General features: G+C 48.5%; 1 protein-coding gene across 45 annotated transcripts in view; it reads left to right on the forward strand.

Annotated features, from left to right (window-relative positions):
• Positions 1–16026, forward strand: part of HYDIN (HYDIN axonemal central pair apparatus protein) — a 233387-nt gene that overhangs the window by 57197 nt on the left and 160164 nt on the right. For 43 of the 45 annotated variants that reach the window (XR_015054814.1, XR_015054815.1, XR_015054813.1 and 40 more), the window contains 11 exons: positions 1764–1916; positions 3441–3679; positions 4202–4412; positions 5101–5244; positions 5545–5685; positions 6457–6758; positions 7987–8104; positions 8283–8492; positions 10469–10603; positions 14114–14291; positions 15496–15617. Coding sequence is in view for 41 of the 45 variants with exons in the window: in XM_085868716.1 (XP_085724842.1) it covers positions 1764–1916; positions 3441–3679; positions 4202–4412; positions 5101–5244; positions 5545–5685; positions 6457–6758; positions 7987–8104; positions 8283–8492; positions 10469–10603; positions 14114–14291; positions 15496–15617 (1953 nt within the window). In the remaining 4 variants the exon portion in view is untranslated. The remainder of the gene's footprint in view (positions 1–1763; positions 1917–3440; positions 3680–4201; positions 4413–5100; positions 5245–5544; positions 5686–6456; positions 6759–7986; positions 8105–8282; positions 8493–10468; positions 10604–14113; positions 14292–15495; positions 15618–16026) is intronic. The other 2 variants (XM_085868705.1, XM_085868711.1) reach the window with 2 other exon arrangements.

Consider the following 16026-nt stretch of genomic DNA (forward strand, 5'->3'; position numbering starts at 1 on the left):
CATAAGGCTCTAAACGATCCGTCTCCACAAACCCCCCGAAAGCGTTTTCATCTTCACCGACTCCTCCATCGTCGCCATCTTTGACTGAATCGCTCGCATAAGGCTCGAAACGATCCGTCTCCACAAACCCCCCCGAAAGCGTTTTCATCACCGATTTTGTCTCCAAGTGTTTCCTCGAAATCCCACCGATCAGTTTCAACATTCACCGAGAACCTTCAGAGTTGCTGATGACGGTGGAATCGGCATCGGAATCCGAGCTTTGAAAGGCCTCGTTTCTCGATTCGAGCCGCCATTTTGTATCGAGCTGGGTTCAAGGTGTGACGTCACTGTCAAAAATCGAAAATCGACACATTCGGGATTTTTTTTGGGGGGGGGCACTTTCTGATCGACGAACAAATTTATTTTTTTTCAAAAATTAATGATTTTCAATGGTTTTCAGAATTTTAATTTTAATTTTTTTTGCTTTTGGGTTTCCCTTTAAGTCTCTGTGCAGAGTAATGCGGACATGAAAACCCCCCAAAGAGACACAAATGGACAAAAACACAGCGGAGAATGCAGTGGGTGGTTAAAATACCTCGATCGATGTCCCGTCATACCTGTCCTCCGACATTGATCGAGACGAGCCTTCACCAGCAAGACGAGTTCTTTAGTGTACATCAGTGTTTCTCAAGGTGGGGCGCGGCAGTATTTTGGTGCGGCATGAGGATTCAGAATTAATGAATCAATTTCCGATCGCTTTCACAGCTTTGCTATGAGTTCCCTTCTTGGTCGACTCAGCCATTTCCGGTGGATTTATCTGATGTACCAGAGCAATAACAAGATGAGTCCGTGAAAACTCTTTTCAAGATCAAAGGAACCGTGATGTGGCTGTCTGAAGAGAGCGAAAAGAAATACCCAAACTCGACCACTTTGGCAAGGGAAGTATTGATACATTTTCCATCATCTTATTTGGTCGAATGTGGATTTAGTGTTGTGACCGATTTGCCGCAAGCTCAGAGAAACCGACTGGAAATCACGGAACGTGGTGATTTGAGGCTGAAACTGACAAAATTGGTTCCTCGAATCAAACAAATCTGCACCCAGCGTCAAGAGCAGGGCTCCCATTGAAGTGAGCAGCAATTGAATAAAATTTGCAATAAAGTTTTAATGAAGGCTTTTTAATACATATGCAGTATATACTGTGGTGTCTCCAATCATGGTGGGGCGTCCTATTTTTTTTGAAAATCAAACTGGGGCGTGGGACAAAAAAGGTTGAGAAACACTGGTCGACATGTTGTCTTCAAAGAGTCACAACGGAGCTTCTGGCAGCTGCACGTGGGATGAACATCCCCCAGGTACCTCCCAAACCATGAGTTCACTGTTTCTGCCATCTTTCTTATGACTGATATCACCGGAATGTCCAAGGTCGGCGTGATGTCAGGGAGCATCTGCTCTTAAGGAGCTTCAAATGGGTCAGGATGGACCAACGCCCCTCTGACGTCACCACATGTAAACAATTGATTACGTCATTGATGACGTACCACGCCCCTCCCCGCTCACTCGCTATTGGGCGTTGGCCGAGTCCGAGGGCGGGTGAACACCGCATGTACCTTGACCCGGCTGAGACTTCTGGTCTGGGGCCTGGCGAACAACCTTTGAACCCCGAAACACCGTTATGCACCGACCTTGAAGGCGTATCATATTTACAGCATTTTGTTTTGTCCATCCAGGTGTACACCTTGTCTCACTTTTCGCCCCGTCCCTCAATCTGTCTCCGAACACAGCGTGCACGGTTGCACTGCTGTGGAGAAGGTCCAGTGGTGGATGTTCGCCCAACGAAGCTGAACTGGGGTCAGATCCCTGTGCTGGAAGAGTTTCCAAAGACTTTGCACCTGGTGAACCGCTCTCCCATACCAGCCACTTTCATGGTCAGCATGGTAAGTATCGATCTGGCGTGTCGATGTATAATACACATTGTATTTAACCTCCTGTGTTGATGGAGCAGTGAGACACAGTGTGCGTCCAATAACTGCTGAAGCTGTGCGATCTGTGAGCAACAATGGCAGTCTGCCGCATGAGCACATTGCCTCTGCCTCACTGCCCAGGCTGGCGTCTCGTCCCTGCGGTACGGACTCAAACAATCCGCATGAATATTCTGTGGGAGAGGGGGGAGATCATATAATATTCAGGGGGGAGATCACTCACGGCCTTGTCGCAGCGGCCATCCGGAGGTCAGCTTAAATTTGCAGGGATGAGGAATATTTATGGCCTGAAGGTTGATAGGAGTTCTGCACATCACCTTAACACACATTCCATTTTGTGCTAGACTCCTGTTTCCAGCCAGACTTTCCGACACCGGTACATAATTATTTATGTCAGAATCCCCTAACAAGCTAAATCGATGATTCTATTCCACTGAATGAAGATTAAAGATGATTTGGAAGGCCAATCTATTTTGGGGAACAGGGGTATTTTTTTACTTATCAGACCGATAACCTTCCAATGCAGTCAAGACATATAAGGTCATTTAAAATGCAAATATATTATTAAAAATAGATACATGTTCAAGCACATAGATGTAAAAATCGATGTTGTATTGAAATAGATTTTCCATTAAAAGGGTTATAACAATACATTGTGCTCTCTGCTAAAAACAATTACTTTTTTTTTTCAAGTTCATCATCAATCAAGTTTGATTGGCGACATTTTATATCTTTTTATTATCACCCTTAAACCCATCATGCTGATTTTGGAGAAATCTGCATCCGCACCGCCACACCATTGGGATGATGATTGGCATCAACGCTCCTTTCCCATGAAACCATTGTGTCAGTCTGGAGGTACAAACATTGCGACATATGTGTGGTGCCTATGTATGTCTTGTCTTGGTCGCCCACCTGGCAACCAACGTGGTGCTTGTACGTGACCTTGAGACGATTGGTTATGTTTTTTCCCTTGGTTACGAGGGGTATACTTGCCACAAATACTATGGAGCAAAACCAGTTAAGTCTGCGCTGTTCAGACTTGTTCGTCTTTTTCTATCAATCTGAAATATAATAACATTAAAATATAATATTATAATTTTTGAAGTGTACGCAATTGTAATAAAAAAAAATAACTCTCAAAAATATGTGACATTGGATTTGCAATTTTTTTTGTGCAACTAAAAATCCTCACCTGTTGTGTTCATTCTGATTTCAGGTTCGAAATGAGACGACTCAAATTGATCGGAGAGATACTTTCACCTCGGTGGCAAATTGGTTGTTGTCCGGTGTATTTGTTGTTGTCCGGTGTTCTTCGTAGATTGCTTCTCATGTTGGCTTAATAATGGATGAAGGACATTAATGGATCTTGATCTTGCACACATCCACGCGTATAACTACTGATTTGATGAAAAAAAAACGAAGCCACAACAGACGTGTTCTTCCACTGCCTTCCCAATGAATGTCTTCTTTTTTCAGGAGAGAAATAGCTGCGCATGGCGAGTGGAGCCCAGTCACGGTATCGTTCCACCATCTTCCTCGACCGATCTGGTGGTGACTGCCTGTCTTAACGACGTCTCCGCATTCCGCAATCAGTTGCGAATCGCTGTGGCTGACGCGGCGCTTCAGACCGTGCCTCTGGAAGCCCACGGCACGGGCACCACCATTGTTACTGAGCCGGTCATTAACCCCTCACTTTGCCTCGGTTATCACTTCAGGTTTGCCCCCCCCCCTTCCTCCTCACTCCTCACCTAATTATTAGCTTTATATACACACACGGACACGTACACACACGGACACGACTCCTTTTAGTAATTGCTGCACCGGGACTTCACATTGTTGGGAGCTTGGCATTTCACGAGGCCGAAAACAGAGGGGCATGGAAACGGAAGTGGTTTGGACATTGGGTGCTCCCTTTGTATCTCAGACTTTCAGAAAGAAATGGCCGAATAGTTAACGAACTTGTGGAGCTCACAAACCACTCCGCACAATGTTAATGTTAACCGTCAAATTGCGACACTCACCAATTCAAATTGGGAAGACTCACCAACGTGATCAATGAACATTTTAAAGGATCTGGGATTCTCGGACGGTCAGTCTGTTGGTTTTGTTTCCGAAACATGGTTTGCTCACTTCATCGAATGCACCCACTTAACATCCATAAACCCGTCCGAGGGTTATCGAACCTTTTACATTGCCATTGATGACCATCCTCCCCCCCCCCGTCCCAAACCCAACAGTATGGACGAATGCTGTTTCCCATTTCGACTCACAAACAAGGGCTGCCGTCACCACCAACTTCACTGGATCAATATGGCTTTCCAAGCGCAGCAAAAAGGCTCACGGACAGGTGCATCTCGACCATTGTTCAGCCTCGACCCCCCGAGTGTCAATGTTGCTCCAGGGCAGACGGTCGACGTTGTGCTCAAAGGACACTCCGATGTGCCAAAGGTCGGCGACTCGCTTTGAATGTCACTTCGCGAAAAGCACGCAAACTCCTCCGTGTGGTCTTTTATCAATTAAACACCATCCCGGCAAAACCAACCTGAAAAGGGTTTCCTTTGGTCATTCGGACACAAACATTTCATTCCACCCATTGGTTGCACTGTTCCTCTGACTGCACCCATAAATTAACTCACAATCGCCATGCCCTCCCTTTAAGTTTTCCCTTCAGTGTAAAACGGCCGACTCACCATGCTGTCCCAGTACGGGATGGCGAGAATGAGCAGCCATGGCAACCAAACTGATGGCTGCACTTCAGATGTAGTTTCCCCAATAGTTGGAGTAATGGGGGTGAAGACGTGCGCAGGCCTCCCCCTCGTTTGGAAACATACCTCCTCAGTGGTTTGTTCAGCATGGTGGACATTTTCCATTTGAAACTACCTGGTATGACATCATTCAGAGATAGCTCAGGTTTGGCATTCGGGGATACTGGATTTAATGATGAGGACGGAGGAGGTTATCTGAGATCTTCCCCCCTCACCTCATCTACCAAGGTTGTTACTGCCTCACCATAATCCCTCGAACATTCCCCGGGTTTTGTCAACCTTTTCCTCTTCGAGTGGATCCTGTTGGAAAAGTGAACAGTTTGTTTGTTTTCGCTTTGAACCCTGTCCCCGCAATTCGATTCCATGAGCAGATGGTGAAGGAGACATTTGTTTGCCGCGCTGTCATCGGTAAACAGCTCCACATGGTGTTCGTCATGGAGGTGGAGGTCACCTGCAGGTTCATTGCGCCCACCGTTCTTTTGAGTCCCAAAGAAATGCACTTCTGCCTACAAAAGGTGCGTCCGTCCGACATTCATGGCGTTGTTCGTGGGATGAGATTGCAAACAACGCGCTTGTCCATTTATCCTGAGATGACCCTCAAACATTTTCATACTGATCGGAAGCAGCGTTCTACATATGCAATTATGACGTCATAAAAATCACATTCATTCCTCATGAGGAGTAGTTGCCGTGTGCCAAGTTTCAATTTTTTGCTTCGTGCGGTTTCAGAGATTTTTATTTAAATATCGGCATCAATTTTTGGGGGGGGGATGCGTGGGGGATGTGTGGCTCACTGTCTTCTTCTGAATGTGCAGAGTCCTCCGGTGGAGTTTCCCCGTCAATCCCAACCGTTGCTGCTGCACAACACGACGGCTGTCCCATTATCCATTGAGCTGAGCCTGCCGGAGCCCTTCGGCTTGCTCAATGACGTCACCGGGAAGCTTCTCCAGAATATGGTGAGAGACGCAAAACCTCCAGAGTCAAGATCATGAACCTTGAGTGTGGTCGATTAGCAGGTGCAGGTAAAATTCAAGGTGATAATAAGCACCATCCAAAGTTGCCAGCATCCAAGCACCGCTCCGATTCCGTAAAATTCCTGCAGTGGGCTGCAGGGCTTGTGGCCCAACATCTTTAGTGGGCCATTGGAGGTGAACGTGAACACCTGTCAGTCATTCAAGAAGACAGCCGACGATCATTCATGGTTTGGCCCCAAACATGGTTCAGGCATTCAAGATGGCGGGTCCACTCTCTGTGCTCGAATGATTTGGTATCAGGATGGAGTTTCCAGCTTGGTTTGATAATATTTATGAACCACCACGTGGTCTCAATCTGCACGTTTCGACATGAAAATGATCAAACAAAAATGTATCGATTTTTTTTTTACATTTTCCAAAATAAACCTCTGATCTCTTGTTTTATCGTCGCACAATCATGGCTTGGTTGCTATGGTTACGTTTATTCACAATTAGTTCCATTTGTTTGGCCGAGTAAGCCTGGGTAAAACTCCAGATGAACCGTTCATATTCGGTGCGCTGTTTATCAAACGAAGTGAGCTTCAGAATTCAGATGGCATCACTCGTTCGGTCAGTCCAGCCGATGACCCGCCGGACTGTGTGAAGCAGCTATCAGCTGGTCCACCTGAGTGCGAGGGTAACGGGCATGATATGCGTAGGTTTGGTTTATTTATTTATTTTTCTGCATCACTCACACCTCTTTCCCTCATTTAGAACTTGCAGTTGCAAGTTGGGGGAAGTGCCGCGCCGACGGTCACCTACACGCCAAGACACCTGCCTGGTGGATCATCCCAAGCGTCTGCAGCGCAGCTTGTCCTCTCATTCGGTCGACCTCCACGGGAGCACGTCGTGCATTTGTCTGCAGAATTTAATGTCCCCGAGCTTGAATTCCCAGAAACAGTTGTCCACTTTGGCTGCATCGCCAATGGAACGGAGGTCGAGAGAAAATTGCTTGTGCGGAATGTGGGACCACTGCCGGCTCCATACAGCTGGTCATTCCGATCTGGCTCAATCAGGTACACAGCTTGGGTCTGATGGTGTGTTTTTTATTCCTTTTTTAATTTTTTTGGTATGCATTGTCAAGGCTCATATAAAGAGCTGTTATTCACCACCTGCTGCACTTTCACTGTTCGCTCCACTGATCCGGATGTTTGTTCTATTCTTCGTTCCGTCTTGACTCACCTCAATTTGACTGTCCCATTTCTTTCGAAAGGTTTGACAAACATTTCATTGTCATTTCATCGTCACGTCATGCACTTTATAGGGAGTATGCAATGACGTCACGTCGCTCCGGGATTGTGGGAGACAAACAAACGTGACAGCTCAGGCATCCTGGCAGATCCGCTTGCAGATCAAGGACATTAAGAGGACTCAACATACCTTGCACAAGGAGATGCGAAGGGAACCTTGACACAGGAAGAGGCCAGTAGGCTCATTATTCCGCGCCGCACCATGACCCCCCAACCCCATTCCAATCACCCAATCGACGAGCACACTCCGCACCACCAACAGTGCCCACAACAACAAATTCAATCCAACCAGACTCCACTCAATGGGAAGGTGTGCGGTGGGGGCTTGGTGAACAGCAGGGGCAGGGCAGGTAGAGGAAGTACGTCACAGGAAGGTCATGAGTCATCAAAACATGTCATTGTGTGATTTATTGTGGGGGAGCAGGGGGGGCAGTTAGGTTTAGGTTTCATTCACAAAGATCATCATCATCAAAGATCATCAAAGTCATTCATTAATGTCCGTCCGCAGCCTGCGGCTGCTGGTCGCGTCTTTGCTGGGATGGCAGCTGTGCCGCCGATGCAGTGCCCCTTCTGAGTGAGAGCAGGAATTTTTGAATTTGGCCGTGGTGCCGGTAACGGCTCGCCTACTCTTCGCGAAAGACACGCTGTGGGATCTTTCACGTCCACCATGTCATTCGAGTCGATGGGACACCCGGTTTAATGTCAATCCGTGCGACGCACACACATTGATGAATCGCTTGACCTGCGAAACACCAGGTCGGCAGTTTATGGCTGTGCGGTGATTCGAACCCAGGCTAGAGAACTCAGAGGCGAGTGTTCGTACCTCGAAGGCCACCGGACCAATCCTATCATCAAAGAGATCCGTATGAAGAATCAAAAGTGAACTATTTCACGGCACCTGCCCTTCAGGTCCTTTGGTGGTACACCTGACCCCGTGACGTGCGTCTTGCGTGCAATGCGGAGGCACAAAATGACGTGCACGTTTGTTTTGCAGGTACGATCGCGATACGTACGAACCATCGGTTGAGGGGCAACAGGACCGTGACCTTCGAAGAGCTGAGAACACCGACGGTATCCAGGATACCTGGCGCATCGGTCTCTCAGTGCAAGAGGTTTGAAGTTACAGCGACATTTCATTGGCAACGCACGATTGGTACGCGTCATGATCGGATGGCCGATCACGTGAAACCCCCTCTCTGGGGTCAACGCTTTACTCCATAAGTATGTCGACGCCATCGTCGATCTTTGTACTTCCTTCTTACCATGTCTGTTTGTACCTTTGTTTGCCAGGTGTTCGACATCCATCCCTTGAACGGTAAACTGGAGCCTGGGGAGAGCCACGTCATGACTTTGTCATTTTTCTCTCATCTGGACATCGTCGCAGCGGTTGTTGCTGTGTGCACAGTGGAAGATGGTCCAACCTATTGCCTGCACATGTCAGCACGGGCCTCGTCCATCCAGTACGCATTTGACACAATGGACATCCAGCACGGCATGAAGGTACGTGATTGGCTGTGCACACGAGCAGACATTCACCACCACAAACCGCGTGCCACAAACATCAACCACACAAGCCGTTCCATCGCTTTCGCGTGCCCGGAAGTGCGTGGCTACGTGCAAAAAAAAAAATTCAAACCGCGTGCCACAAACAACAACCACACAAGCCGTTCCTTCGCTCTAGCTTGCCCGTAAGTACGTGGCTGTACGTGCAAAAAAAAACTTTCAAACAACCACACAGGCCGTTCCATCGCTCTCGCGTGCCCGTTCGTGCGTGGCCGTACGTGCAAAAAAAAAAATACAAATAAAATTCAAACCGCGTGCCAGAAACAACAACCACACAGGCCGTTCCATCGCTCTCGCGTGCCCGTTCGTGCGTGGCCGTACGGGCAAAAAAAAAATTCAAACCGCGTGCCACAAACAACAACCACACAGGCCGTTCCATCGCTCTCGCATGCCCGTACATGCGTGGCCGTACGTGCAAAAAAAAAAAAATTCAAACCGCGTGCCACAAACAACCACACAAGCCGTTCCTTCGCTCTAGCTTGTCCGTAAGTGCGTGGCTGTACGTGCAAAAAAAAACTTTCAAACAACCACACAGGCCGTTCCTTCGCTTTCGCGTGCCCGTACGTGCAAAAAAAAAAATTCAAATCGCGTTCCACAAAGAACAACTACACAGGCCATTCCATCGCTCTCGCATGCCCGTTTGTGCGCGGCCATACGTGCAAAATAAAATAAAAATTTAAACTACGTGCCAGAAACAACAACCACACAGGCCGTTCCTTCGCTCTCGCGTGCCCGTTCGTGTGTGGCCATACGTGCAAAATACAACAAAAATTAAAACCGCGTGCCAGAAACAACAACCACACAGGCTGTTCCATCGCTCTCGCGTGCCCGTCCGTGCGTGGCCGTACTTGCAAAATAAAATACAATTAAAATTCAAACCGCCTGCCAGAAACAACAACCACAGAGGCCGTTCCTTCGCTCTCGCGTGCCCGTAAGTGCGTGGCTGTACGTGCAAAAAACAAACTTTCAAGCAACCACACAAGCCGTTCCATAATAAATTATTAGAATACAGTTAGTCATCACTATCCGGTAGTTCGTACGTTTTAACCCATAATGGGGAACACGGCTGAGGTTCTCTTCCCCAACGGCCACGCCTGCGCAGCAAAGTGTCCTGTCATTGGTTTGGTAAATAAATAGCCATAACTTGGGAACCACTTGTCCGATTTATATCAAACCTTGAAAAGGCACATCCTCAGGTCCCCAGCAATATACCTGGCAAGTTTCAATTAGATCAGACCAGTGGTTGTCGAGAAACAGCGGTCACAGACACACACACACACACACACACACACAAACACACACACACACACACACACACACACACACACACACACACACACACACACACACACACACACACACACACACTGCTGGAATTATAGATAGATTATCAGGCAACATGCGTCGCTTAGATGCAGGAAGAAGATTAACCGATTGGCAAGATCCAATCACGTCCGTCATCCGTAATTGGAGGGAACAAAACAATCGGCTCTCACATCATCAATTATCCCCAGGTGGATAGGATTTCCACAACGCATCATAAAACGTCACGTGATGAAGCACATCGTGTAAAATTGTTGCGGTTCCTGGCTCCACGAAGGAAAGGGCGCGACATCTTCGATGTGGCCGATCTCTGGGTTTCTCCCGGCAGGCCGATGGGCTCTCTCCGTGCTGTGGGGCCCATTCGATTAGAACCGACCGGGGTCAATCAACAACAACATAACTGAGCAGAACTCACTGATGTACATCTCACAATGTTGTCTGCAGACCAGCAACAATCCGCCATTGAATGTGCATGCAAGTACAACAGGTGCGAGCCGCCTCAAGTCACCTGAATCTCCGTGCTGTGGAGGTACAACGCGGTCACAGGCAGCACAGTTCATACGTTCATCGTGTGCCATCCGTGTTTCCAGCTGTTTGACGAGGCGGCGGAAGCGGAAGTGACGTTGAAGAACACTGGAGAAGTCGATTTCGAATTTTCAGTCGTTGAAGACAGAAAGAATCCTGCGGCTGTTTCACCGTCGGTTGTGACTACGACTCCACGTTCTGTGAGTCGATTAATGATTTTTTTTTTTTTCTTTTCTGTAAATTACTGACCATTGCTTGGCCAAATGGTGACGTTGTTTGAATCGAAGCGAAGTTTGAATCCCATATCTAAAAACTCATTGTCTGCTCGGCCATGTTCACCTGATAAGCTCACTCATGGGAAGTAAGCAAAGCTAAGTAATTGGTTCATGTCTGTCTGTCCGTCTCTACGTTTGGCTGTCCACAAACGTCAGTTTACCATCAGGGAACTACTTATTATTCCCCTACCGGTTTCACCGGAGGGAGGTATCGGTCCGTGTGTCTGTCTGTTCATCCCACCTGTTTGTGTTTTTTTTACCGCCGTTGACGCTGTGGTTGTTACATCACCCGATCGAACACGTCATGTGAGCTCTTCGTGCCTGTTGTTTGTGTCCTTTGTGACATCCTGAAAAAACATGACGTTTCCTGTTTGGAATGATTTTCAGTTTTGTTTGACTGCCAGGCAGACAGACGGAGTAAGAATGTTATCTCACTCCTCTCTGCACATGTACGATTGGGACAAAATCAGAGCCAAAGTTCGATAAAACGGCGAACTTGTCCACCTGTTAGTGTTCAGGTTCGTGTTCAAAATTTCACATTCAATTCAAACAAGAGCGAGAATTGCTTCACAATACACGTCCCCTTCGGGTCCCAATGAATGTTCGGGAGATAAAAATTTGTTTGCGTGACTGCGCCCCTCCCCTCTGGCTTGCGTGACTGCGCCCCTCCCCTCTGGTTTGCGTGACTGCACCCCCTCCCCTCTGACTTGCATGACTGTGCCCTTCCCCTCTGGTTTGCGTGACTGTGCCCCTCCTCTCTGGCTTGTGTGACTGTGCCCCTTCCCTCTGGCTTGCGTGACTGCGCCCCTCCCCTCTGGTTTGCGTGACTGCGCCCTCCCCTCTGGTTTGCGTGAATGCGCCCCTCCCCTCTAGTTTGTGTGACTCCCCACTGGCTGCACCCCGTGACATTGCTTTTCGGCCGCCCTGCTCTTATTGACGTTCGGGCCATCAATCAAGGAGCGCCCTGCCCTTGAGATTCAATCAAGGAGCACCCTGCCCTTGAGATTCAATTAAGGAGCGCCCTGCCCTTGAGATTCACGCAAGTCCCATCAATATGACAGGGACGTGCCCTTTCCACCGATCCCATGGCTTTGCGCCAAAACATGTGCCCAACGGTCTGGTGATTGTTTATAAAGAAAAAGAGAAACATGTTACAAAGGTGAGACCATTAAAAAGGGTGTTGAGGAATGGTGGTTTCAGACACACATTCAGAAAGGGAAGACAGCTGCTTTCCACACATCAAACGACACACGTCTTACATCACAATTAAATTATCTCACACTCACACGAATATTGTTATAGATTCGGCGGCACTTAACAGCACCGCCGTCTCAGGGGTTATAACGCCGGCTGGTTCGGCACAGGTCTCGGGTCACGCGCCTCGGATCACGATACCAAAGTACACCTGGGCCTTACCAGTTGGGGATGTAGACCCCGGCTACAGACTGGGTTTGTCAGAGACCGAGCGAAGTCTGCCAGTCCGGAACCATTTTGGTTTTATTTACAAATCGAGCGATTGTTCCTCAGCTCGGCACGAATAAATTCAAGGCGGCAATTTTCATCTGAATCAGCAGATTTATTGGGGACACATCGGGGAAACACGACACAAGCAAAGCATTCACGACAATGTTATAATTAATCTATAACCCGCTCTTAACTAGGGAGCTACGGATACGGGTTTCAAAGGGAACCCTAGCGAGATAAACCTTAGGCCTAGACGACATGCAGACAACATGCAGACAAGACACAGAGTACTTGGTAGTGCCTCATGGACTAGAGGAAAAGTGTCGAAGGCACGAATGCGGCTCGTGACAAGCCGATGGTGTCGGATTCGAGCGTCCAGCTCGAGCATGCAGCGTGGCAAGATGGCGCTCGTACTCCTATCAGCACCGCTCGCGCACACCGCGTTGCAAGATGGCGCTTGTACTCCTATCAGCACCGCTCGCGCACGCCGCGTGGCAAGATGGCGCTTGTACTCCTATCAGCACCGCTCGCGCACGCCGCGTGGCAAGATGGCGGCGACGTCCTCCTTTTGTCGGCACCGCTCACGCACCCAGAGTGGCAAGATGGCCGCAACGACGTCCGTTTGTCGGCACAACTCACACACGCAGCCTCGGTGCGTCCAGCCCCTGTAAGGTCGACGGCACAGGAGAGGAAGATCTATGGTATGTTCCAGCTCGTTTCCCACAAGGTCCAGTATGCAAATCCAGGCCTGGCCTGTACACCAGACTAGACCAAATCTGGGTGTTGGACTTCGCAGGTGGATCGATGGGATGCAAAGACGTCGTCGAGCCGTGCAGTGAGTAAGGACAGAGGCTCCGTGGTTGGACTCAGGATGAACCTGGGAATCACCTGCATGCTGGGTCCGTGGCCGAGAGGGAACAGCTCAGCTCGTCCAAACCACTCTTCACAGAGCAGATCGCCGACTTCCCCAGCAGTTCCTCATAGTGCAGAACGCAGACTCACAAAGCAGTTCCTCTTGCCTTTCGGGGCGGGCCTTTCTCCAGACCGCCTCCAGGGACCTGAGATTGGTCCATCGTTTGAGATTGCAGCCGCTCTCCGTCAATGGGTTGCTGACACGTCACGTTGACTGACTCTCAGGGCGCTGGGTGGGGGCTAGTTACCAGGGGGGGAGGAAAAAGAAGCGCCAATCAGTACACCACCACTGTATGAACATTGAACAGCCTGCTACACCTCCCGACACACATGTAACGTCCGATGACCAAACAACCTGGCTGAACATGCATTTAAGGGGGGATCTGGGCTAATCCTATATTTAATAACCCACTGAGGGCCCATTTCCGCAACAATATATGCAATATAGGAGATAATTACCCTATATGAGCAAAGCTGGACACCAAACCGTCACTCCCACAACACACACACACACACACACACACACACACACACACACACACACACACACACACACACACACACACACACACACACACACACACACACACACACACCTCAACTGCTATGGAGTCATGAACCCATTTGTCACATCTGAACAACAGGGGGTGCCGCCACTCATCTTCCCTCTGTCTTATGTTCACAGTGGTAGACCGCATGTGCTGGCATTATGTTTGGGGTGGCGGGCCGCATGTGCTGGCATTATGTTTGGGGTGGCCGGCCGCATGTGCTGGCATTTTGTTTGGGGTGGCGGGCCACATGTGCTGGCATTATGTTTGGGGTGGCGGGCCGCATGTGCTGGCATTATGTTTGGGGTGGCCGGCCGCATGTGCTGGCATTTTGCTTGGGGTGGCGGGCCACATGTGCTACCCCTTAATGGGGCACAAGTTGTCTCACCACTGCAGCTAAAGGGTGATTACCATAATAAATTTTATTCTTTTTTACCCATTGACATGTTGAGTGTAAATCCTTTCGTTTAATTCATTGTCAATTTTTTATTTCTGCCCATTGTGTGCACAGGGACTTCTGAGAAAGGGATGCGCACAGGCCCTGAGAATAAGCGTCGTGTCTGGTGTTGCTGAATCCTACAGGCATGATGTACTTGTACAAGTCGCTCACCTCTCTCCAGAGTGCATCACGGTGCAAGGCAAAGGAGTTTTTCCCATTGTGCACCTGGACCTGCCTTGGCACGTCACCGGTAAAACTGCAACCGAACCAACATCTGCACGAATAAAAGGCAATGTGTGTGTGTGTCATGTGTAGTGTGTCAGTGTGTGTCTCCTCCATAACTTCAAAACTATAAAACCGAACAGCCTGAAACTTTGCATGCACACAAAGGGAACTCCAAGGAAGTGCAGGAGTGAAAGTTGGGTGTTTGGGTTGATTAAAACACTCCTTTTGAAGATAATTTATTGGGTGCTCATCACAAAAAAAAACAAAATAAGCCTAACCAAGATGGCGGCACGCCACCACGCCATCTTGGTCAGCCCTCTGTGGTTGCTGCAGTTTTCAGCCGCCATTTTGTTCGGCCGATTTATCTCCTCCATATTTGTACTACAACATCGAAATGCTTGTCTTCTACTCCAGTTCGGCCTTTGACGGTGTTCTTCGTGTCTTTTCTCACCTCCCTCCGTGTTCTTCCTGTGCTGTGGCCTTGTATCCTTCCTCGAATGAGTTGGCATGGTGCGTGTTGTCCTCCCCCTAATTGTAACCAAAATACAGCTTCGTGACTCCTGGAGATTGGAACCACAACCGGAGCGCCGACAACCACGTGCTCCCGCCGATGCAATCACGACGATGTCGTCGGTGATCCGATATCCCAGCCATAATTAGTTTAATTGAAATTCTTATCCGAAAAATCTGAAACGTCAGATATCTGATCTCTACCTCCGGATGTGAGCGAACCATTCAGTTTACGACGTCATCGGTCACGCGGTGTGGCAGCCCTATTGGATTAAACGGAAGAAAAAAAAATTGGGACATAATTTTCTCCAAAACCGCTCAACGAAAAAAATTGAAACTTGGCATATGTCATCAACCCCCCCCCCCCATGGGGGTATATGGGGTAATAACGATGACGTCATTGGTGAAGTGGTACTCCAGCCACAATTGGTTGAATTGAAATTCATAATCTGAAAGATCTGAAACTTCATACGTCTGATGTACGAACCCGATGTGAGTGAAGAATTAAATTGATGACATTTATAACCGATGTGACGTGATAGTATGCATGGGTGGTTGAGGTCCACGGGCCGTAATAGCAGCAGGTTCAGTTTAACGATGGTATTGTTGTCCAGAATGGACGCGCCAGGTGAGACGATGCGCTCCATGAGTTCCGTCGTCGTTGGTTCGTTTGTTTCTTTTTTAAACAACGGAAATGTTTATACGTTGTTTACATTCAGGCAAAGAGGGCTTCATCGACATGAAGGACATGCTGGACATGACATTGGAGAGCTTGACGAAGGATCGAGCACACACGGCCGATGAAGCCATTGAACTGAAATTGGAGAATGAGCCTTCCCAAGTGAGACGTCTGCATCGGCTTCGTTAGACATTACAACGGACGTTGTTGTCCGAACTTTGTTGTTATTTCGCCTGATAATTGATATTGTAAATTGCGTGATGCTTCCACTGCTGCTCAAGAACGGACTTCGGCCACAGTCGGTTTGTCAGTTTAACCTGGGCACGACCGAGTTATACTTTAAAACTATACGAGTTTAAATCGGGATTCATCTGTTTCGTGTTCCCCACATTAACTCATGACTCCATGGTGATGTGCGATCCCAGGTTCAAATCCCAACCAGCGGGTTGATTCGTCTATTGTCAGCTCACGTTCTTGTGTCACAGAAAAGTCTGCTGATGTCGTTGTCCTGTACACGGTTCATGTCGTGCTCTGTGGAGTGAAGTGTGAGTGTGGCCGCACAAGCAATGCT

Source organism: Eptatretus burgeri, unplaced genomic scaffold (assembly GCF_056783735.1).
Source record: "Eptatretus burgeri isolate ZD-2024b unplaced genomic scaffold, Ebu_testis_v1 Ebu_testis_scaffold_3171, whole genome shotgun sequence".
Taxonomy (NCBI): Eukaryota; Metazoa; Chordata; class Myxini; order Myxiniformes; family Myxinidae; genus Eptatretus; species Eptatretus burgeri.